Source organism: Pteropus vampyrus, unplaced genomic scaffold (genome assembly GCF_000151845.1).
Source record: "Pteropus vampyrus isolate Shadow unplaced genomic scaffold, Pvam_2.0 Scaffold331, whole genome shotgun sequence".
NCBI lineage: Eukaryota > Metazoa > Chordata > Mammalia > Chiroptera > Pteropodidae > Pteropus > Pteropus vampyrus.
Genome location: NW_011889112.1, coordinates 46123 through 62728, shown reverse-complemented (window position 1 = coordinate 62728; position 16606 = coordinate 46123). Strand labels below are relative to the sequence as shown.

The 16606-nt window shown below is 48.8% G+C and overlaps 1 protein-coding gene across 12 annotated transcripts in view; it reads left to right on the top strand.

The window, feature by feature from the left end:
• Nucleotides 1-16606, top strand: part of MPRIP (myosin phosphatase Rho interacting protein) — a 141515-nt gene that overhangs the window by 97449 nt on the left and 27460 nt on the right. For 4 of the 12 annotated variants that reach the window (XM_023522108.1, XM_011378109.2, XM_023522106.1 and 1 more), the window contains 6 exons: nucleotides 3877-4021; nucleotides 4851-4964; nucleotides 6589-6645; nucleotides 7898-7966; nucleotides 10292-10423; nucleotides 14545-14654. In XM_023522108.1, coding sequence (XP_023377876.1) covers nucleotides 3877-4021; nucleotides 4851-4964; nucleotides 6589-6645; nucleotides 7898-7966; nucleotides 10292-10423; nucleotides 14545-14654 — 627 coding nt within the window. The remainder of the gene's footprint in view (nucleotides 1-3876; nucleotides 4022-4850; nucleotides 4965-6588; nucleotides 6646-7897; nucleotides 7967-10291; nucleotides 10424-14544; nucleotides 14655-16606) is intronic. The other 8 variants (XM_011378116.2, XM_011378115.2, XM_023522103.1 and 5 more) reach the window with 4 other exon arrangements.

Sequence of the window (16606 nt, the reverse complement as noted above, 5' to 3'; positions counted from 1 at the left end):
TTCTGTTCTCCAAGGAGACAGCAGAGGCAGTAAGACCCCCACAGATGCAAGTGGTGGCAGAAGCTCTGCTTGCCCTTACCAGTCTCATGTGTATGGGTGAAGGGCATGGAAGGAGAAACAGGGAAGGTGGCCATGCCTGGGATGGCAAGGTAGCAGCATAGTTCCTCCCTTGAGTACTCTCTCCCACAGAAAGCCACAGGGCAGCCAAAGCAGCCTGTGAAGCTGCCAGGTACCCGGCAGAATCACTCTTTGTCCAGACTTGGCTGAAATGTGAAATGGGGAGTTTTCCTGGGGAGAGATGGGGTTTGGACGATGGGCCTAGGACAAAGACCAGGGGCAGAGGTGTAGAACTCGACTGTGGTCTGAGGAGAGGAGGGCTCTGCCCTTCCCTTCCCTTGTTCCACTGTCCCTGTGCTTTTCAGAGAACTGAGGAAAGATCTTGGTTCCATCTCAGGCCTCTAAGCCCAGGTCTGGACCAGAGCACCCGAGCACCTCCTCTAATAGGAGCTTGCGCCCGAAATAAGTCTGTAAACAGAGCCTTTGTCTTTCTTTGTTTACCTGCCTGACGACAGGGTTCTTACCCAGATGACCTCTAGGCTGCCGGAGGCTCACAGACCCCTCTGAACCACTTGAGAGTCTATGTGTACATTTTGCCAGGGGAAAAATATTCATAGTTTCATTAGGTTCCCAAAGAAGTTCCCTTTCTGAAAGAGAAGTTCAGGCCTAAGTTCCAGAAGTATTCACAGAGTATTCTCGTCGCTCCTCCAAAGCCTAAGTAAAGCTCATAGTTGAGACATGTTGTGGGGACAGGCCAGGGTGGCAATGGATTCCTCTCAAGGTGCTCCCTTCTCTTCTTAATACTCACCCACATGTCCCAGATAGAAAGGACCTGTGGACCTGTGGGTTAACCGCCAGGATAAAGAAAAGACACGTAGAGTATTTGGTCTTAAAAAGAGAAGACAACAGAATGTACCTAATTCCGAGGAAGAGAGAAGCTGACCTCTTGCCTTGGAGGTGCCTGCCAAGCAGTTGGCTGGCTTCTTGTTTCTTTAGTACTCTCGTGAGATGCCTGCATCATCATCCCTAGTGTGTAGATACAGACATAGGAGCCCAGAATCAGGGTAGCTCCTCGCAGGAACAGCCTGGAGCAGTGGAGCCAGGACACACATCTAGCTGGGCCCTTAACTGAGAAGGCCCTGCTCCCATGATGTGACCCAGGACTGGGTCCTTTAAGCAATTAAGGAAATACATAAGTAAAGGGACTTGCCAGAGATTTAGTAAGCCAGCAGCTGTGGTTGGGGAGGCTTCGCACTGGCTTGTGGGCAGGCCGCATGTCGTGAAGGCTTCTGTGTGGCAGCCATGCCCTTGGTTTAGCAGCAGATCAGAGATTTAACATTTAGCATACCTGCTTGGCTTTGAACTCGTTCTTGTCTGGTGGCCTGGGGTGGATGGCATCTCTGAGGCTTTGCTCTCTACGTGCTCTTTGCCACCATGGGGATGGGTTTTCACCTGGTATTGGCACCCCTAGGACCCACCAGCTCTGCATCCTAACACTGTAACATCACTTTCTTACTGCCCTTGATAACATCTGGCTGGCTGATGTCACTTTGAGAGGTCTGCTCTCTGGTCCTGAGTAGCTGTGCTTGATTGGATTCCTGTCTCTGAGTTGAATAGAGCAGAACTCCACATTGGCAAGTTGTTGGCCACAGCTACCCAGAACAAACTAGGCCTTCCCAGGAGCCAGGCTGGGTGATGACAGGGCTTAGTTTCCTGAGAAGCCATGGCCCTGAAGCAGTCCTCTGTGGGCCAACCAGCTCTGCTTTTCAGACTTGCTCCAGAGCCTTTAAAACATTTCTTGGATGGTGAGTTGCTGCTGAGCAAGCATGGGGAGGCCATGGCCCTAGTTGAACTATGGGTGACGATACCAGGGCCAGCTCCCGTGTAGTCCTACCTGCCCCTAGGCTAGGAACCTGGAAAGGTCAGCCAAGCAGAGGTACAGCGCCTCCTTTCTGTGCTGTCAGCCAGCCCAGGGAGGCATTTGTGGCCACACCTGTAGTACTTCAAGGGAACCAAGTTAAAAACTTCCCACTTTGCAAAGTAAATGTGGCTGACCTCACTTGAGCCCCTTCTGTGTGTAGAGGCTGCAGCAAGTGCCGCTTTCCTCTTCTCTTGTCTGACTCTTCTCTTCACAGCCCTGGCAGTCCTGCAGCATGCAATTCGCATGTGACTTGGCCAGGAACTGTTTCTCACAGCTTTCCTGGGGCTTTCTAGGCCCTGGGCTCAGTTGAAGGGGCTCTTGTTCAGCAAGTGGTGGCACCTAGACTTGTGAGTAGGCCTGGAATCTTATCCAGACCTCACCAGGACAGTCGGGCATGGGGGATGCCTCACCGCCCGACCAGGCTGAGCACTTGCAAGAGCTTCCTATGGTTCCAGGAACTCCTGCCTCTGCCGTAGCTTCCTGCGCTCAGACACACGCCCTCTCCTGCTGCCCTCCCTCAGCCACCCTGCACTGCTGGTTCTGGCAGGCTGGCCTGGGAACAAATTCCTTTCCTGGAGAAGACTCCATAGAAGCTTAGTGTATAGTGGGGTGCCCACGTTTCTTGTGGAAGCACAGGGAGAAGCAGAGAGCTCAGGTTCCCCAAGAGTTCTGCCCCTGGTATTAAGCCTTCCTTGAAGAATCCCTAGGAGATCAATATTTGTTGGTAATTCTCCCTAAAAAAAGCTAACCTCTGAGGGAGAAATGTTTCAAGTTTTGAGCTCGTTTCCTCTTTTTTTTTCTTAGAGTTAGATTTTAGTTAGTTTTCTAGGCTCAGAGGCCCTTCACTCGCTTCCCCTCAACTATCCACCACTTGTCCAAAATGCAAGTAAACCGCTCCCTGAGAGATGACTTCAGGACACTTGCCTGGGTGTCCCTGTGGGAAGACGGGCCTCTGGTCCTGCAACGTGTCAGTGTCCAAGACCCAAGCACCCATGCTCACACCCACCTCATTGACTCTTCGTGACTCAGACAAGGATGGTCTCTCCTCCTCAGTGATCACCTCGGGTTTTTTTTCTTTAATTCTTTGGATAATTTTGATGTACCATTATTTGATTTTAAAAAGCCGTCTTTTTCTGTTTATTCATTTTCCAGCCTTATTTTCTTTCAGGTCTTGCCCCTCTCCACCTTCTCCTGCTGTGTCGCTGTGTGACGTTACTCGCCCTTCCTCCGCCTGCTTCGCTCCCATCTCAGCTCCGTCTCCAGCCATAGATGGCCTGATGATGCCACCAGCCCTTTCACACGAAATCAACTTGCTTTGTTTTTGTTTTAATTTATTTTTTGATTCTTTTTACTGTTGGCAGAAACAATGTTAATTCATGGCCCTTTTTCTTGCTAAATTTTGACTGCCTTGGGGTGGGGGCTGCATCATGATCTGCTAGGAATTCGATGAGGATGGGGTCATCCCCCTCCAAGGTGGTGGTTGCCTTATGATCATGTCTGTGGCTCAGGAGAGGATGCCTGGTGATGAGCTATGTGATTGCCAAGTGTATCAACACAACAGACCATGCAGGGACTTCCATTATTAGGTTTGGGAGGGCAGAAGGCAAGGACAGACTTGGCAGAAGGAAAGGCCCTTGCATATGAGTTGCTGCCAGGCCCTGCACGGCTCTACCTTCCACAGTAGGGGTAAAGAGTTCAGGGAGGGGTGTCAAAGGTGAACTAGTCAAGTGCTGTATGCACAGCCTATACGCCCTGTGGAAGGGAAGGTCCAGGGATGGCTGGAATGGGCCAGGTGTGGGGGTGTTGGCCAAACGAGTCCTTCTGCAATGAGACCAAGCCCGTCTCGGGCTGTAGGGGAACCCTGTCTCTCCCAGCAGGGCTCATGTCCTCTCTTGTAGGAGGTCTCAAGTAATTGAGAAATTTGAGTCCTTGGACATTGAGAAGGCAACAGAACACATGGAGACCAACTTGTCAGCTGGGCCTTCACCATCAAGCGATACTCGCCAAGGCCGCAGTGAGAAGAGGGCATTCCCCAGGAAGCGGGTGAGCACGGAGGCCTGAACAGTGCCTTGTGGGCCCAACATGGTCCCACTCTTCCCTTCGAGGCCCCCAGCACACACTTGGTTGTACTTTTGCTAGGCTTTCCACTCTCCTTTCATAGTTGTTTGCTTTGGTCTCTCATCTCCTTCTCCAATTAGTGAACTTCTTAAGGACAAGTCTTGTCCTCTGCATCTTTCTTTTAGAATTTCATCTCTGCTAAAGGCTGTTCTGACAAGCCTTAGATCCTCGGTACTACCTAGAGCCTCTCTCTTCCTCTCCGAGGTAGCCCAGCCACAAGCCTGAACACCTTTCTTCCTCTTTCTTCCAAGTGGTGACCACAGCCCTCATTTCTCTGCTTAGTCCACAAAGTAGACTCCGCTTCCCATCCTCCTCCTCCCAGGCAGCCTGCCCAACTCTTGTGGCCCTGCTGTGTCCAATCTTCATCTTGCTCCCCAGTTTCTCTGTGAGCTTCTGAGGTGCCCTCCTGCTCTGCTCGCAGCCACAGAACTAAGGGCTCTTCCTTCTGTGACCCCAAGAAGCAAGGGGCAGGGCAAGATCAGGAGAGTAACAGTGACTATGCAGGTGCATCTGAAGGACAGGACTGCTCTAACAGCCAGGGTAGCTCAGAACCCACATTGTGAAACAAAGGAAGGCACTGGATGGGGAATCTGGGATGCAGGCTCCTGTCCCCGCCCTAGCAAAGACAGAGCACTCTTGTCACTTGAGAACAAGGCCCCTACATTCCCAATCCTCCCACAGCTCTGGCTGCTGGACTCCCTGTTCCCTGCCTGAGTTGACGCTTGTACTGACTGGTGGCTGCTCTCTGCCACAGGACCTCCCCAGCGAAGCCCCCACAGCTCCTCTCCCGGATGCGTCAGCTTCCCCCCTGTCTCCACACCGAAGAGCCAAGTCACTGGACAGGAGGTCCACGGAGTCCTCCCTGACGGTGAGCCCAGGCGCCCGTGCACCAAGGCCTGGAGACTGCTCCTGCTGCTTGTATCACTTGAGGTCGATGTCTGCTTCTGTCCGTGCATCTGCGCTGGCTGTCCCTTCTGTGCACAGGCCCTCATGTCTGTGCATGGGAAGCAGCTGCCCTGTTTCTTACCCTTTTCTGGGCTACATGAGCATCCTGAGCTCTGAGGTCCCCAGTGGAAGAGGCCCCCTGGCCAGGCAGTGGAATCCTGACTCCAGAAGATCAGGGCCATAGCAGAGAACCTCATCTTATTTTGGGTATTTGTTTCTGTGACATTTTGGAGACAGGAGGGCCCTCCTTTGCTGGGAGCACTTGCCTTGTTCATGGGATTTTCACTGCAGAGGGAAAACAGGCATTTGCTCCAGATCATTTGAGCTACAGCAGGGAGGATACAGGTAGGGAGTGGTCGGAGGGAGTCCAGGCAGTACCATCACCCCTGCCAGCAGTGACACGCCAGAGGCCCTGGGGTTGAAAGACAGCTGCTCACATGGTGACCTGGGGCTCCTTTCTGCTTTTGTTCTTAGACTCCTGAGGAGCCTAGGGCTGATGCCACCTCTTCCCCAAAGGGGCAGTGAGCCACCAACCAAATTGACACAAAACTGGAGCAAGGACAGGAGGTTTCTTACCTAGAGGAAGTTTAATTTTTCCTTGAGTTCTGGGTTTTGCTCAAGGGTTTGGAGCAGAAGCTGGTCATTGTCTTGCCACTTCACACCCATTTTAACTCCCTCCCAGTCCCTGGAATACAAAAAGATGTCACAGCTCATTTCTGGTCAAGATGGCTTTAGAAAAGTAGAGCGCAGATGGGATGAGAAGAATGATCCATGTCTCTTTGAGGCACCAGCCTTGCAGGTATCCAGATGTAAAATGCAAGCAGGATCCAGGTGGGCTGCAGGTGGTCTTAACGAGTCTGAATGGCACAGGTATAGGAGGGACCAGCAGGGAAAGCACCCTGTTCAAACCCTGCTGGCAGGCCTGCACCCCTGCTTTTCTGTCTGTTGGCCTGGTTTTTCTCATTGTAGAGACACGGAGGCTGAGATTCATCCTGGTACAGATAAATGGCCTGAGGGTTTTGGCAAAGTTGCTCCCGCGTCTGACTCAATACTAGACGTGGTCTCTGCTTCTTGGTCTTTTGCTCTGTCTTTCTCTCTTAGACTTCCTGTGGCTTCTGCAAGAATTTCTGAATTCTCCTTTTAGCCGTCACTGCAGACCTTCCCCTTCACATAAAACACTCAGTGACTCTCCATCTGGATCCTTCTTTCCTGCCTCCCAGGCAGATGGAGCAAGAGCTTGTCTCAGAGCACCAGGCAGCCCAGCTGCTACTGCTCACAAGGCAATGAGTCTAAAACCTCCCCTTCTCAATGCCTGCGCAGCCCAGCATCTCCTTCCTCAAAGATGTGCATGCCTGTGTAGAGGCTGTGTGCAGCACCCACTGGGACAAAGAGGGCCCATACGGGCTTTTCTGTCAGGTGAAGAAACCCTTTTTCCTGGTGCCCACTTCATCTGGACAAAAATGTCTGCTCCATCAGTCACCCTTTGCCCACTACTGGAATACCATAGTGCTTTCCTCTGAACTGTTCCTTTTTTTTCCCTTTCTCAGCCTGACCTGCTGAATTTCAAGAAAGGCTGGCTGACCAAGCAGTACGAGGATGGCCAGGTTAGTGTGCAGAGCTGTTGTGGTTTCTGAGAGGCTGGGGAACAGATGTGAGGCTGAGCTGGCCTTATCCCCTGCAGGTCTGTGAGCACTGGCTCCATCCCTCACCTCCGGCACACCCCCTGGTCTCATGGACAAGAACTGTGGCCAAGACCCCCATCTCCTTAAAGAAGTGGAAGTTCACAGCCCCACCCTCATTTCTGCAGTGGGTGCGGGGGCTTCTGGAAAGGCACCAGCTAAGCCTGGCTACTGCCAGTGCTATAGATTACTCTCCTACATCTAGAGCAATCTTGGCCTCAGGCTACAGGGATATTCTCCAACATCAGCTCCCTACCTGCTTATCTTTCCTAAAAGTTTCCTGAGAGCCCAGGCTTCCCAGGGACAAGAAAAGCCTCTGATTTGTAGGGCTGGCTTGTGCTTGCATATAAGGCAGCCAAGTAGATAGCAGCTGAGGATAGCAAGACTCTGTAAGAGACACCAACTCAGCTGCAGTCCTGGGAGGGCCAGAGTGATACATTCTTGCCATCAGATTCAAGCAAGAAGAGTCATTTGCAGCAGGACCTGCCAGCCCCACCTTGATCCTGGTTGGGGTTGGAAGGCCAGACCTCCAAGGAGGTATGAAGAGGAGCCAACTAGGTCATATGGAGAGACCCCTTAAACCCAAACCCCCCATGCTCTCCCACCTGCTTCCTGAGCAGCTGTACTGAAACACCCTCTTTTTCTCTCTCCTCTGTATCAATCCTCTTGGCCTTGCCTGAAGACTCAAGTCTCCCTCCTTGCTATTCACAGTGAAGACTTGGGAATCTGGCTGGTTGGTTTGTTCCTGCTAGCTGCAGGTGGGCGTGCCCCTCTGGTTAACCAGCCAGTGGCTACGGTTCACAGGTGGCCTCCTTAGGATTGAGATGCTGTTTTTATAGCACCTTTCAGCTCTGAGGGCCCAGCCCCTTCTCTGCAACCTCTGGAGTTGAGATTGAGGACTTCAGAGCGCTATTCACCAGCCACACCACTGTGGGTTACAGAGAGCCCATGGCCCACCCCAGCTCTCCCTGCTGCCTTGTCACTGGGGAGCCAAGGCTTAGCAAGCACCCTGAGATCATGTGTGCATGGCTGCCTACAGCCTGAGCAGAATCCTCTGTGTTTGTCTGCCACTTGTGGGAGGGACTGCCTGCCCTCTGCTTTACCTGTGCTCTGGGAGGTGCCCGCAGAAGTCTAGTGTGCTTCATGGTAGTTGAGTCTCTTTTCCTTTCCATTTTAGTGGAAGAAACACTGGTTTGTCCTTGCTGATCAAAGCCTGAGATACTACAGGGACTCAGTAGCTGAGGAGGTGAGTGTCTTGGCTTTGGTCCCATTGTGGAGACAGCTGAAGGTGTTCAGGTGTCATCTGGGAGCCTGAGGCTCCCTAACACTACTGCTTCTCCTGAGCTGAAGTTCCCTCTGTCTGTTGACGGGTATCCACATTGATATCTTGGGTTACCAGTGCAAATCTCGAGGGAAGTCTGAGCGCATCGTGATCAGCTTTTGATGGTCTCTTGACTGGTTCCTGCCTTGAATGTTGGGGTCTTTTGAGGCCCTGCTTTAGGCATCTAGGTTCAGTGAGTTTGAGCGACTTTTTTTTTTAATCTATTCTTTAAAAAACACTGAAAGATGTCTTATTTTAAAACTCAGGATGAGCAATTTTGTTTTTCTACAAAGAGATTTTGTGGTGAATTGAGTTTTTGAACTAAATCTTGTCCCTTATCTCCTGGATAAGGATGGGATGTGGCAAATGAACTTGGTTGGCCCAGCTCACAGTCTTGATTCCATGATGAAAGACCAACCAGAAGGGGTTCTTTTTCCTCACCAACAAAAAAATCATCTCTTTTGAGCAATTTAACAAGTCTTTGTTCCTAACCTTTCCCTTGCAACTCCAGGAATCCTTCAGCTATATCCATATATAGAAAAAGATATATATCCCGGGTTAATCATTCTGTAGTTTTGTAATAGCAGGAGATTGAGAAGAACCTAAATATCTATCATTAAGGGGTCTTGTTAAATTTACATACCCCGAACCTAAAAAATACTAAGTTCTTTGTGGGCTGCAGTGGAAAGGTATTAGTGATACAGGTAAGTATAGACTAGTGTGGGTGGCAGGCCTCTGGTGGTGCCTAATACCAGGGAACACAGGAGCATGTGTAAGTGTTTGATTGTATATGCATAGACCAGCAGTTCTCAGAGTTTGGGCTACAGACCCCTGGAGACACTTTCAGGGAGGCTGGGATACTCAAAACTATTATTATAAAACTAAGATGCTGTTTGCTTTTTTCATTGTATTCACATTTGCACTAATGGCAAAAGCAGTAGTAAGTGAAACTGTTGGTGCTTTAGCCCAGTCACAGACTGCAACAGCAGGTGGCTAGCAGTGACATGTTCCTCACTACCACACACTCACAATGTTAAAGAAAGTGCCTCTCTATAACAGTAAAAGTTACTTAATTTTATTAACTCTCAATCCTTGAATATCCATCTTTTTAATATTCTGTGATTCAAAATGGGAAGTAAGCTGCCTTGTGGGGAAACACTTTTGCCCTCTGCACTGCAGATTAACTAGCAGTTTCTCTTTGTAGAATAGTCTTTACTTGAAAGAACAACTGACAATTCTCATTCAGTTTGGGTGTTTAGCAGACATTTTCTTGAAAATGAACCAAGTGAGCCTATATCTTTTAGGAAAACAACTGACAGGATATGTTGCCAGTGATGATAAGATGAGCTTTTAAGCAAAACTTAGAACTTTGTAAAACTTGTATTCACCATCATGAACGTAATAGCTTCCCTTTACTTACAGACTCTCCGAACGAAATAGGTGTGATACTAACAGATGTGATAGTTGATCTTGTTTAATGAGATATATCAACGTTTGGAAGACGTGTATAAGTCACTATCTTCCAAATGATCAATAATGTTACACAATTGTGCATAGGTAAAAGACCCATTCAAAGGGCAGGGTGTAAAACCATGGATTTTAATGTAGCCGATTACAGAAAGTTCCTTGATATGATTCAGGTTGCACTTTGCAGTTAACCTTTAAGAAGCTACCACTTATCGAAGAAAAATAGCCATAATTATCTGAAAAGATTATTAAAATATGTCTGCCTTTTCTTTCCAATTCCATATTCTTATATGGCCAGACTATCTTCAGATGCTTCAACCAAAACAACATATTTATTGACTGAGTGCAGAAACAGATATGTGAAACCAGATATTAAAGAGATTTGTATAAGTTTGAACAATACTCTTATCACTAATTTTTTAAATAATATTTTTATTAAAAAATGAAATGGGCTTATTCATTTATTTTTTTCAACTTAATTTCTAGTATAGTAAATAGATAAAGCTCACATGAAACTCTTTGAGGTCCTCAGTTTTTAAGTGTAAAGAAGTTCCAACATCAGCACATTTGAGAACTTAACCTGCATGGGGATATATTTAGCAGGATACACATTGGAAAATGGTGGCATCAGTGTTTCCAGATAGTGTAGGATAGGTTGTGTCCTCACTTGTGAGAGTATATGCCCATTAAAAATAAGGCCAACACACAAAGTGATGGTTATTTGTTCATCTGGTATTGACTTTTATTTCTAAATCTCTAAGGTCTTCTCATTTCTCTCTGCAGGCAGCCGACTTGGATGGGGAAATTGACTTGTCTACGTGTTGTAATGTCACAGAATATCCAGTCCAGAGAAATTATGGCTTTCAGATACATGTGAGCACAGGGATGGAGTTTGGAAACAGGCTTGATACAGAGGTGGGGGATACAGGCTTGAATGGCTGGGATGTTTTTCTGAGAACTTGATGGCGTAGTCCAGGGACACTTGTGGGCAGAGCTGACTTCCTGTGCTTGGTTCTTTCTCGTCAGTGTTGGTGCCTTGTCATTTTCCTTCCTCTGTCTTGTGGCACCTGACTCCTACCCCCAATTTGTGATCTGAGCAAAAAATTAGACATTAGCATCTTTCAAGACTGTTTAGAAACTTTTTGTTACTGAAGATTCTTTTTCTTTTTTAAAAAATACTAGAGTTTGGAACAGTTGGAAGGATGTGTGGGATATGAGGAATAAGAATGAAAGTGTTAATTATTTAAATCTCATAATACTAGGTTTTAATTTACTTAATTCTTTCATTTGTTCATTCAGGTGTGAATTTGAAAATTCATGAAAGTCTTTTTCTCCCCCCACAATCTTAGGGGCTTAGACAAGCCCTCCAACAAAAATCTGGTTAGATAAATAAGACAGTTCTCATTGGCCATTTAATTAAAGTTGGTGGCTTGAGGCTACCCAGAGTTAGCCAGGCTCAAGGTTAGGGCACATCTGCCCTCTGACACCAACTGCAAATTCTGGGGTACCCCAAACCATCCTCAGGTTCAAGAATTAGTCAGAACAACTCACAGAGCACAAGAAAGCACTGTACTTACCAATTGCGGTTTATTATAGCAGAAAGATATAAGTCAAAACCAGCCAAAGGAAGAGATGCCTAGAGAATCGACTGGGAGGACCTTAAACATAAGCTTCCGTGTCCTCAGGGACATGTTTCTCTCTGGTGTTGCTGTGTGGTGCTACACAGAGCTTCCAACCCAGAAAGCTTCCCTATAAGCCCGGTGTTCAGAATTTTTATTGAGGTTTCATAACTGTCCTGATGGATTGAGTCATGTCCATATGGTCAGACTTAATCTCTAGCCCTCCCCTGAGAGGTCGGCTGATTTCACATGGCCCAAAGCCCCAGCCATTCCACATCATGGCTGGTCTTTTTGCGTGGCCAGCCCCTACCCAGAATGACAAGGGTTCAGAGATTACTTCCCAGGAGTCAGGACAAAGACCAGAACTTTGTTTGAGCAAAGCTAATTATTTGCTCACAAGAGCCTTATGAATGTGTGATAGGTAGAGAATCGCCTGAAAGACAGCTGCCACTACAGAGGCTGGTCGCTGGGACTTGGTTCCTCACAGGGGGCCAGAAACTCCAGTGGGGAGTTTGACAGGGTTTTACCCTCAGATCTTTGGGCCCAAAAACTCAGTTGTGTCACTGGACTCAGAATAGATCAGGAACATTGAGACTGACTCATATTAACCAAACTTAGAGGAGACTGAGGTTCACACCCAAAAGCCAGTATGTTCATTACAAAGAGAAATCCAGCCACCAGCCCATTAGGCTGCTGGTCATGGCATTTTCTCTATGTGGGGTACATGGCCCTGGCATCAGGGCCAAGATGCAAGTCTGTGGATCTTAGGGCCCCACCTGCCCTGCTATCATGCTCTTCTGTTCCTGGTCCCTCCAAGAGGAACAAACATTCAGTGAGCTAGATCTGAGCCTCCTGTCTCTGGACAGCATTGGAGACAGAAGCGAGTTCTGGCTTTCTGGGCCTCACACTGAATCCCCCTCCCTTACCCTTACTTCCCCATCTTAAAAAGCAGGTTTCCCTGGGCAGGGCATCCTAAAGTAAAAGGTGACTTGTCACTTAAGTCAGGTCCTATCACTTAGCAAGTTATGACTTAGTTATTCTAGTGTCTTAACCATGCAGTTTGCTCTCCTTGTTATCTCAACCATCAGTCTGCCCTTCTTCACTTTACCATGGGACAGGGAGCTTATCCCAAGTTCTGATGCTTTTTCATGAGCCCCATGTACCAAAGGGTCTAGAGCAGGAGAGATTGCTCTCAGTGTATGTGTGTGGGCGGGGTCTCAGCCCAGGTCACTAGGGAGCTTTAGTATTTTGAGAAGCAAGGCTGGAAGAATGAGTGTGCTATGTCCCCAGCCCAGCCATAAGATCTAGTGACACCTATGAGAGAGCTTAGTGCTGGATCAGAAGTCAGTCTTGTCCTGAGGTTGTAGAAAGCACTGGAATGTGTTAGAAGACATGAGGAGGTTGTGCATTAGTAAGACACATCCAGCAGGGCATGTGGGCTGTTAGAAAGGAGGCGAAGGTGGAGGCAGGAGGCCAAGAAGGCTGGCACAGTGGTGGTAGGCAGAACAAAAAAGGGGCATCTGAGAGGCACTGTGGAGGAAGTACACATGGGCCGTGGCTCTGGCCAGGTCAGGGAGGAGGCAGGTATGAGGTCTTGTGCCCCAGAGCATGGTGAGCCTTGTGCAAAATTTGGGCAGCAGAGGTGACTTCACAGAAGGGGTAGAGCTTCTGGAATTCTGGCTGGTGGTATGTTTCAGGCCATGATGGGCTCTCTAGAACATGACAGACAGCCACGGAGTGTGGACCTACAGTTGGGAAAGAGCCTCCTAGAGGTGAGAGATGAGGTCATGAGAGAGAACATGGAGATTACTGAGATCAGACGGCAGTAACACCCACATCTGGGAGTGGGAGGAGGCAGAGGACCCCAAGATGAGTGTGAGCAGGTCTTGGGGACACAGGGAGGGCTGGGGCATGACAGGCCAGTGCTTCAGAAAGCTCGAAGTCCATGCCCCTACCCTCAATGTACAGCGAGGGAAAACCAAAGGAGAGATGAACCACGGGCTGTGGGCTGTCTCTGACTGTGGCATGCTGGTGGAGGTCCAAGGTGGGAGATGAGATCAAGTCCAAGTTGTGGTTTGCAGCACTCAAGTCTAACATGAGGTCTCTTGTGTTTTGGTCCCTGGCCATGCCAGTACCTATCCCAAAACTTTCTTGGTAATTTCATTTCTCAAAAGCTAATTTCCTGACATGTCTCAGGAGTTCATTTCTGAGTAGCCTGAGCATAAAGCAAGGATCCCCAACCCCCGGGCCATGGACCAGTACCAGTCCATCGCCTGTTAGGAACTGGGCCTCACAGCAGGAGGTGAGCAGCGGGCAAGTGAGCAAAGCTACATCTGTATTTGCAGCCACTCCCTAGCGCTAGCATCACCGCCTCAACTCTACCTCAGACTATCAGGCCTTTGATTCTCATAGGAGTGCCGATCCCTGGTGCCAGAAAGATTGGGAACTGCCGGCTTAAAGAACTGGACTGACACCCTCACTTCTCTGAGACAGGATCCTGTAGGTTCAGAAGCAGGGAAATGTACTCCATGCAGACTGCCACCCGTGTATTCCGCTCCTCCCCTTTTCAGGTGGTACGGGGCAGGGGCCCTTAGGGATGCAGGAATCTTGTCCCAGAGGCCACTCTTTACTCCACATCCTTGCTGGCCATGCTGCCTCCTCCCTCTGGCTCCCTTCTCCTCCTATCTATGCACTGGCCCCCACCACAAAATGCTCCTGTCTGATGTCCCACCAGCTCATCCAAGTTAAGGGGTCTAGAAATTGTCCTACAGTGCTCCCCTCCCTCTTCTCTATCACCACCACTACCTTAATTCTGATCACCTGGATGACTGCCCTAGCCACACAGCAGGTCTCCCTGCTTCTCAGCCCAACAGACAGGCTTCCATCAGGCCCCAGTTTCATGCTTGTCACTGTCCTCTCCCTGGTCTCCATGTGCCTGATGAGCGTTGCTGCATGGTACTGGGCCTAGGCTTGCACTGTTCCCCACTCCTAGGTCGTGCACCCCTTCTCTGTCCACCTGCCAACCCTCCTCACCTCATAAGGCCCAGCTCAGCCCCATTGTGCTATAGGCACTTCCTTTTCCACTGTTCCCCACATGTTCTCACTCTCTCCTTCCCTTCAATCTGTGAGTTCCTTAAAGAGCAGAGAAAGTCTTCTCGGTGCCTAGAGGTTGTAGGTACTTAGTAAATGCTTGCTAGATCTGACAGGGAGGGAGATACCTAAGTTAGCCATTTCCATGAAAGCAAATTAGTGTCTACAGCTTTGCTATTTCTTTTGCTCTCCAGGTCTTGTTTATCACAAGAGGGGACACACATAGTGCATCTAAGATGGCCACTTGGTCACAGTCCTCCTTATAGTATTTCCTTTGGGGGCAAAGAGGTGACAGTGGTCACTGATAACGCCTTGTCTTTTGTGTAGACAAAGGAAGGCGAGTTCACCCTCTCTGCTATGACATCTGGAATCCGGCGGAATTGGATACAGACAATCATGAAGCATGTCCACCCGACCTCTGCCCCAGATGTGACGAGGTAAGGCATTTGGGGTAACCAAAAGAACTGCCTTCCCCAGTGGTCACTGCCTCACTCTTTTTTAGATTAGTCCTTTTTCTGGTACCTGAGCTCTATGCCTGGCCCAGCACAGCCTTCCTTCCCTCCTTTGTTCCACTGCTGGCTGGCCCCTGCTCATTTGTCTTTTAACTTCCTTGTTTTTCTGCCTCCAGTTACCTTTCCTCCTTTAAGCCTGGTCAGTGTAGCCACAAAAGTAACATTTGTGCCACTGTTAGAACTGAGCTTAATGGGAGACTCTCTCTCTGGTATGGGAGCCTCCCTGGCGGCTATGCTCTGGTTGGGTGAAGGCAGCCCTGGAGGCTGCATTCATAGGCCATCATAGCATTTCTTTTTCTTGGTCTTTTCACCTCACTCCTACAGCTGTTGGATTTCTGTGTAATTGGGAAAAACTGAAACTCAGTGCTAGAGCCTAAGTTGGAAAACTTCTCCCCAACATTTACATTCTTTGGTTCATACATCTTGTTATTCACTCACTGCATACCTTCCGTCTCTGATCCTGAAGGTTAGAAACCTGTTGGTTTTCATTTTAAAAGACACGCTTTCAGTGTGTAGAGCTGATTCCATGATGCCCAGAACTTTGCTGCCCTCGCCTCCAGGCTTCAGACCCTTCACCTGGTCTGAGAAACTCTATTTGACACTTTTCAAGATGTGTAGTTTGACTTCTCAAGTGTATTTCTTGCATTGGAGGTCACGTTCAGGGTGACCCTGGTGCTCACCATATGCTCTTTGGCGGCCTGGGGCAGCTGTGGCCATACCAAATTTTCGTCATGTCTTTGACTCCTTCCTAGTGATTCTGTACCTCTTTGAACAAGAAGGAAGGAAAGGAACCCAAAATAACTTTTCTTTAGTTCTTTCCTGTGTTTATTGGCATTGTTCATTACTTTATTTATTAAAAGAATAGAATAGTTAGTTATTCCTGAGTTGGTAAGACCAGGAGGTGGTGACTGGGATATGCTTTCGGGTGTCCTGTTAGCAGAGATGGCTTGTTTGTTGCTAGAGAGCCTCCTTTATATGGTGATACAGGAAGAGCTCCCACCCTTTTGTGGCTATGTCCCACTGCATCCTCAGCAGCTGCCCCCGATCTCTTCCCCTTGCAGGAGTAGAGGCCAAAGCCTTATAAGCCCAATACCTTCTGAGCACATGAGGAATCCCCCATAGCAAAGCAAGAAAGGTAGCTCAAGCTTCTCTGCCAAAGGCTACTGCATGCCCTCCAGAGGCAGAGTAGCACTAGCATTGGACATGGGAGAACCAGGTGGCCTCAGGGCTTCTCCTGGCTACTGATACCCACCTGGCTGTTTGTGTCTCAGCCAACCCTGGCTGCTCAACTGAGGCCTGGCCCTGTGCATCAAATTAAGGATCCAAAGCTGGGGAAAGTCAGCTTTGGGACGTCTCAGGGCAGGCTTGTGGCTTTGGCCTCAGAACAGGTGTAAAGAATGCACTGTAGTACACTTGAGTGCCCACATGGATCAGGTGTGGCACCTCCCAGGCTGGCGCGCACACTTCCCTTCTGCACTCAGGTGTAAGCTCCATGCAGGAACTGTGGGTTCATCGGGACCAGGCATTTTGTTTCTATAGGAAGGTTGATATGACAGTTGTTTTTTTTTTTTGACTAGAACGTACTTTGGAATTAGTGGAGTCATTTGTTTCCCCAGATTGTTTTTAGCCTTTGTGCTTATTCAGTGTGGGCTTTTATAATTTGAGAAAGATATGGATTTTTTTTTTTAGTGCTACAAGGCTAAGTCCCAAGAACATATTAGAAACACATATAAACATCAGAGGTGCCAGGTCAAGCTGGGTACTGTAGGCCCCCTGAGCCTGGTGGGGAGTTGCAGGGGGCTTCCTATCTAGGAGCTGAGGGGCCCCAGGAGGAGCTTCCTCCCCTGGAGATACCGATGGGTCCTGGCATGGCTGCC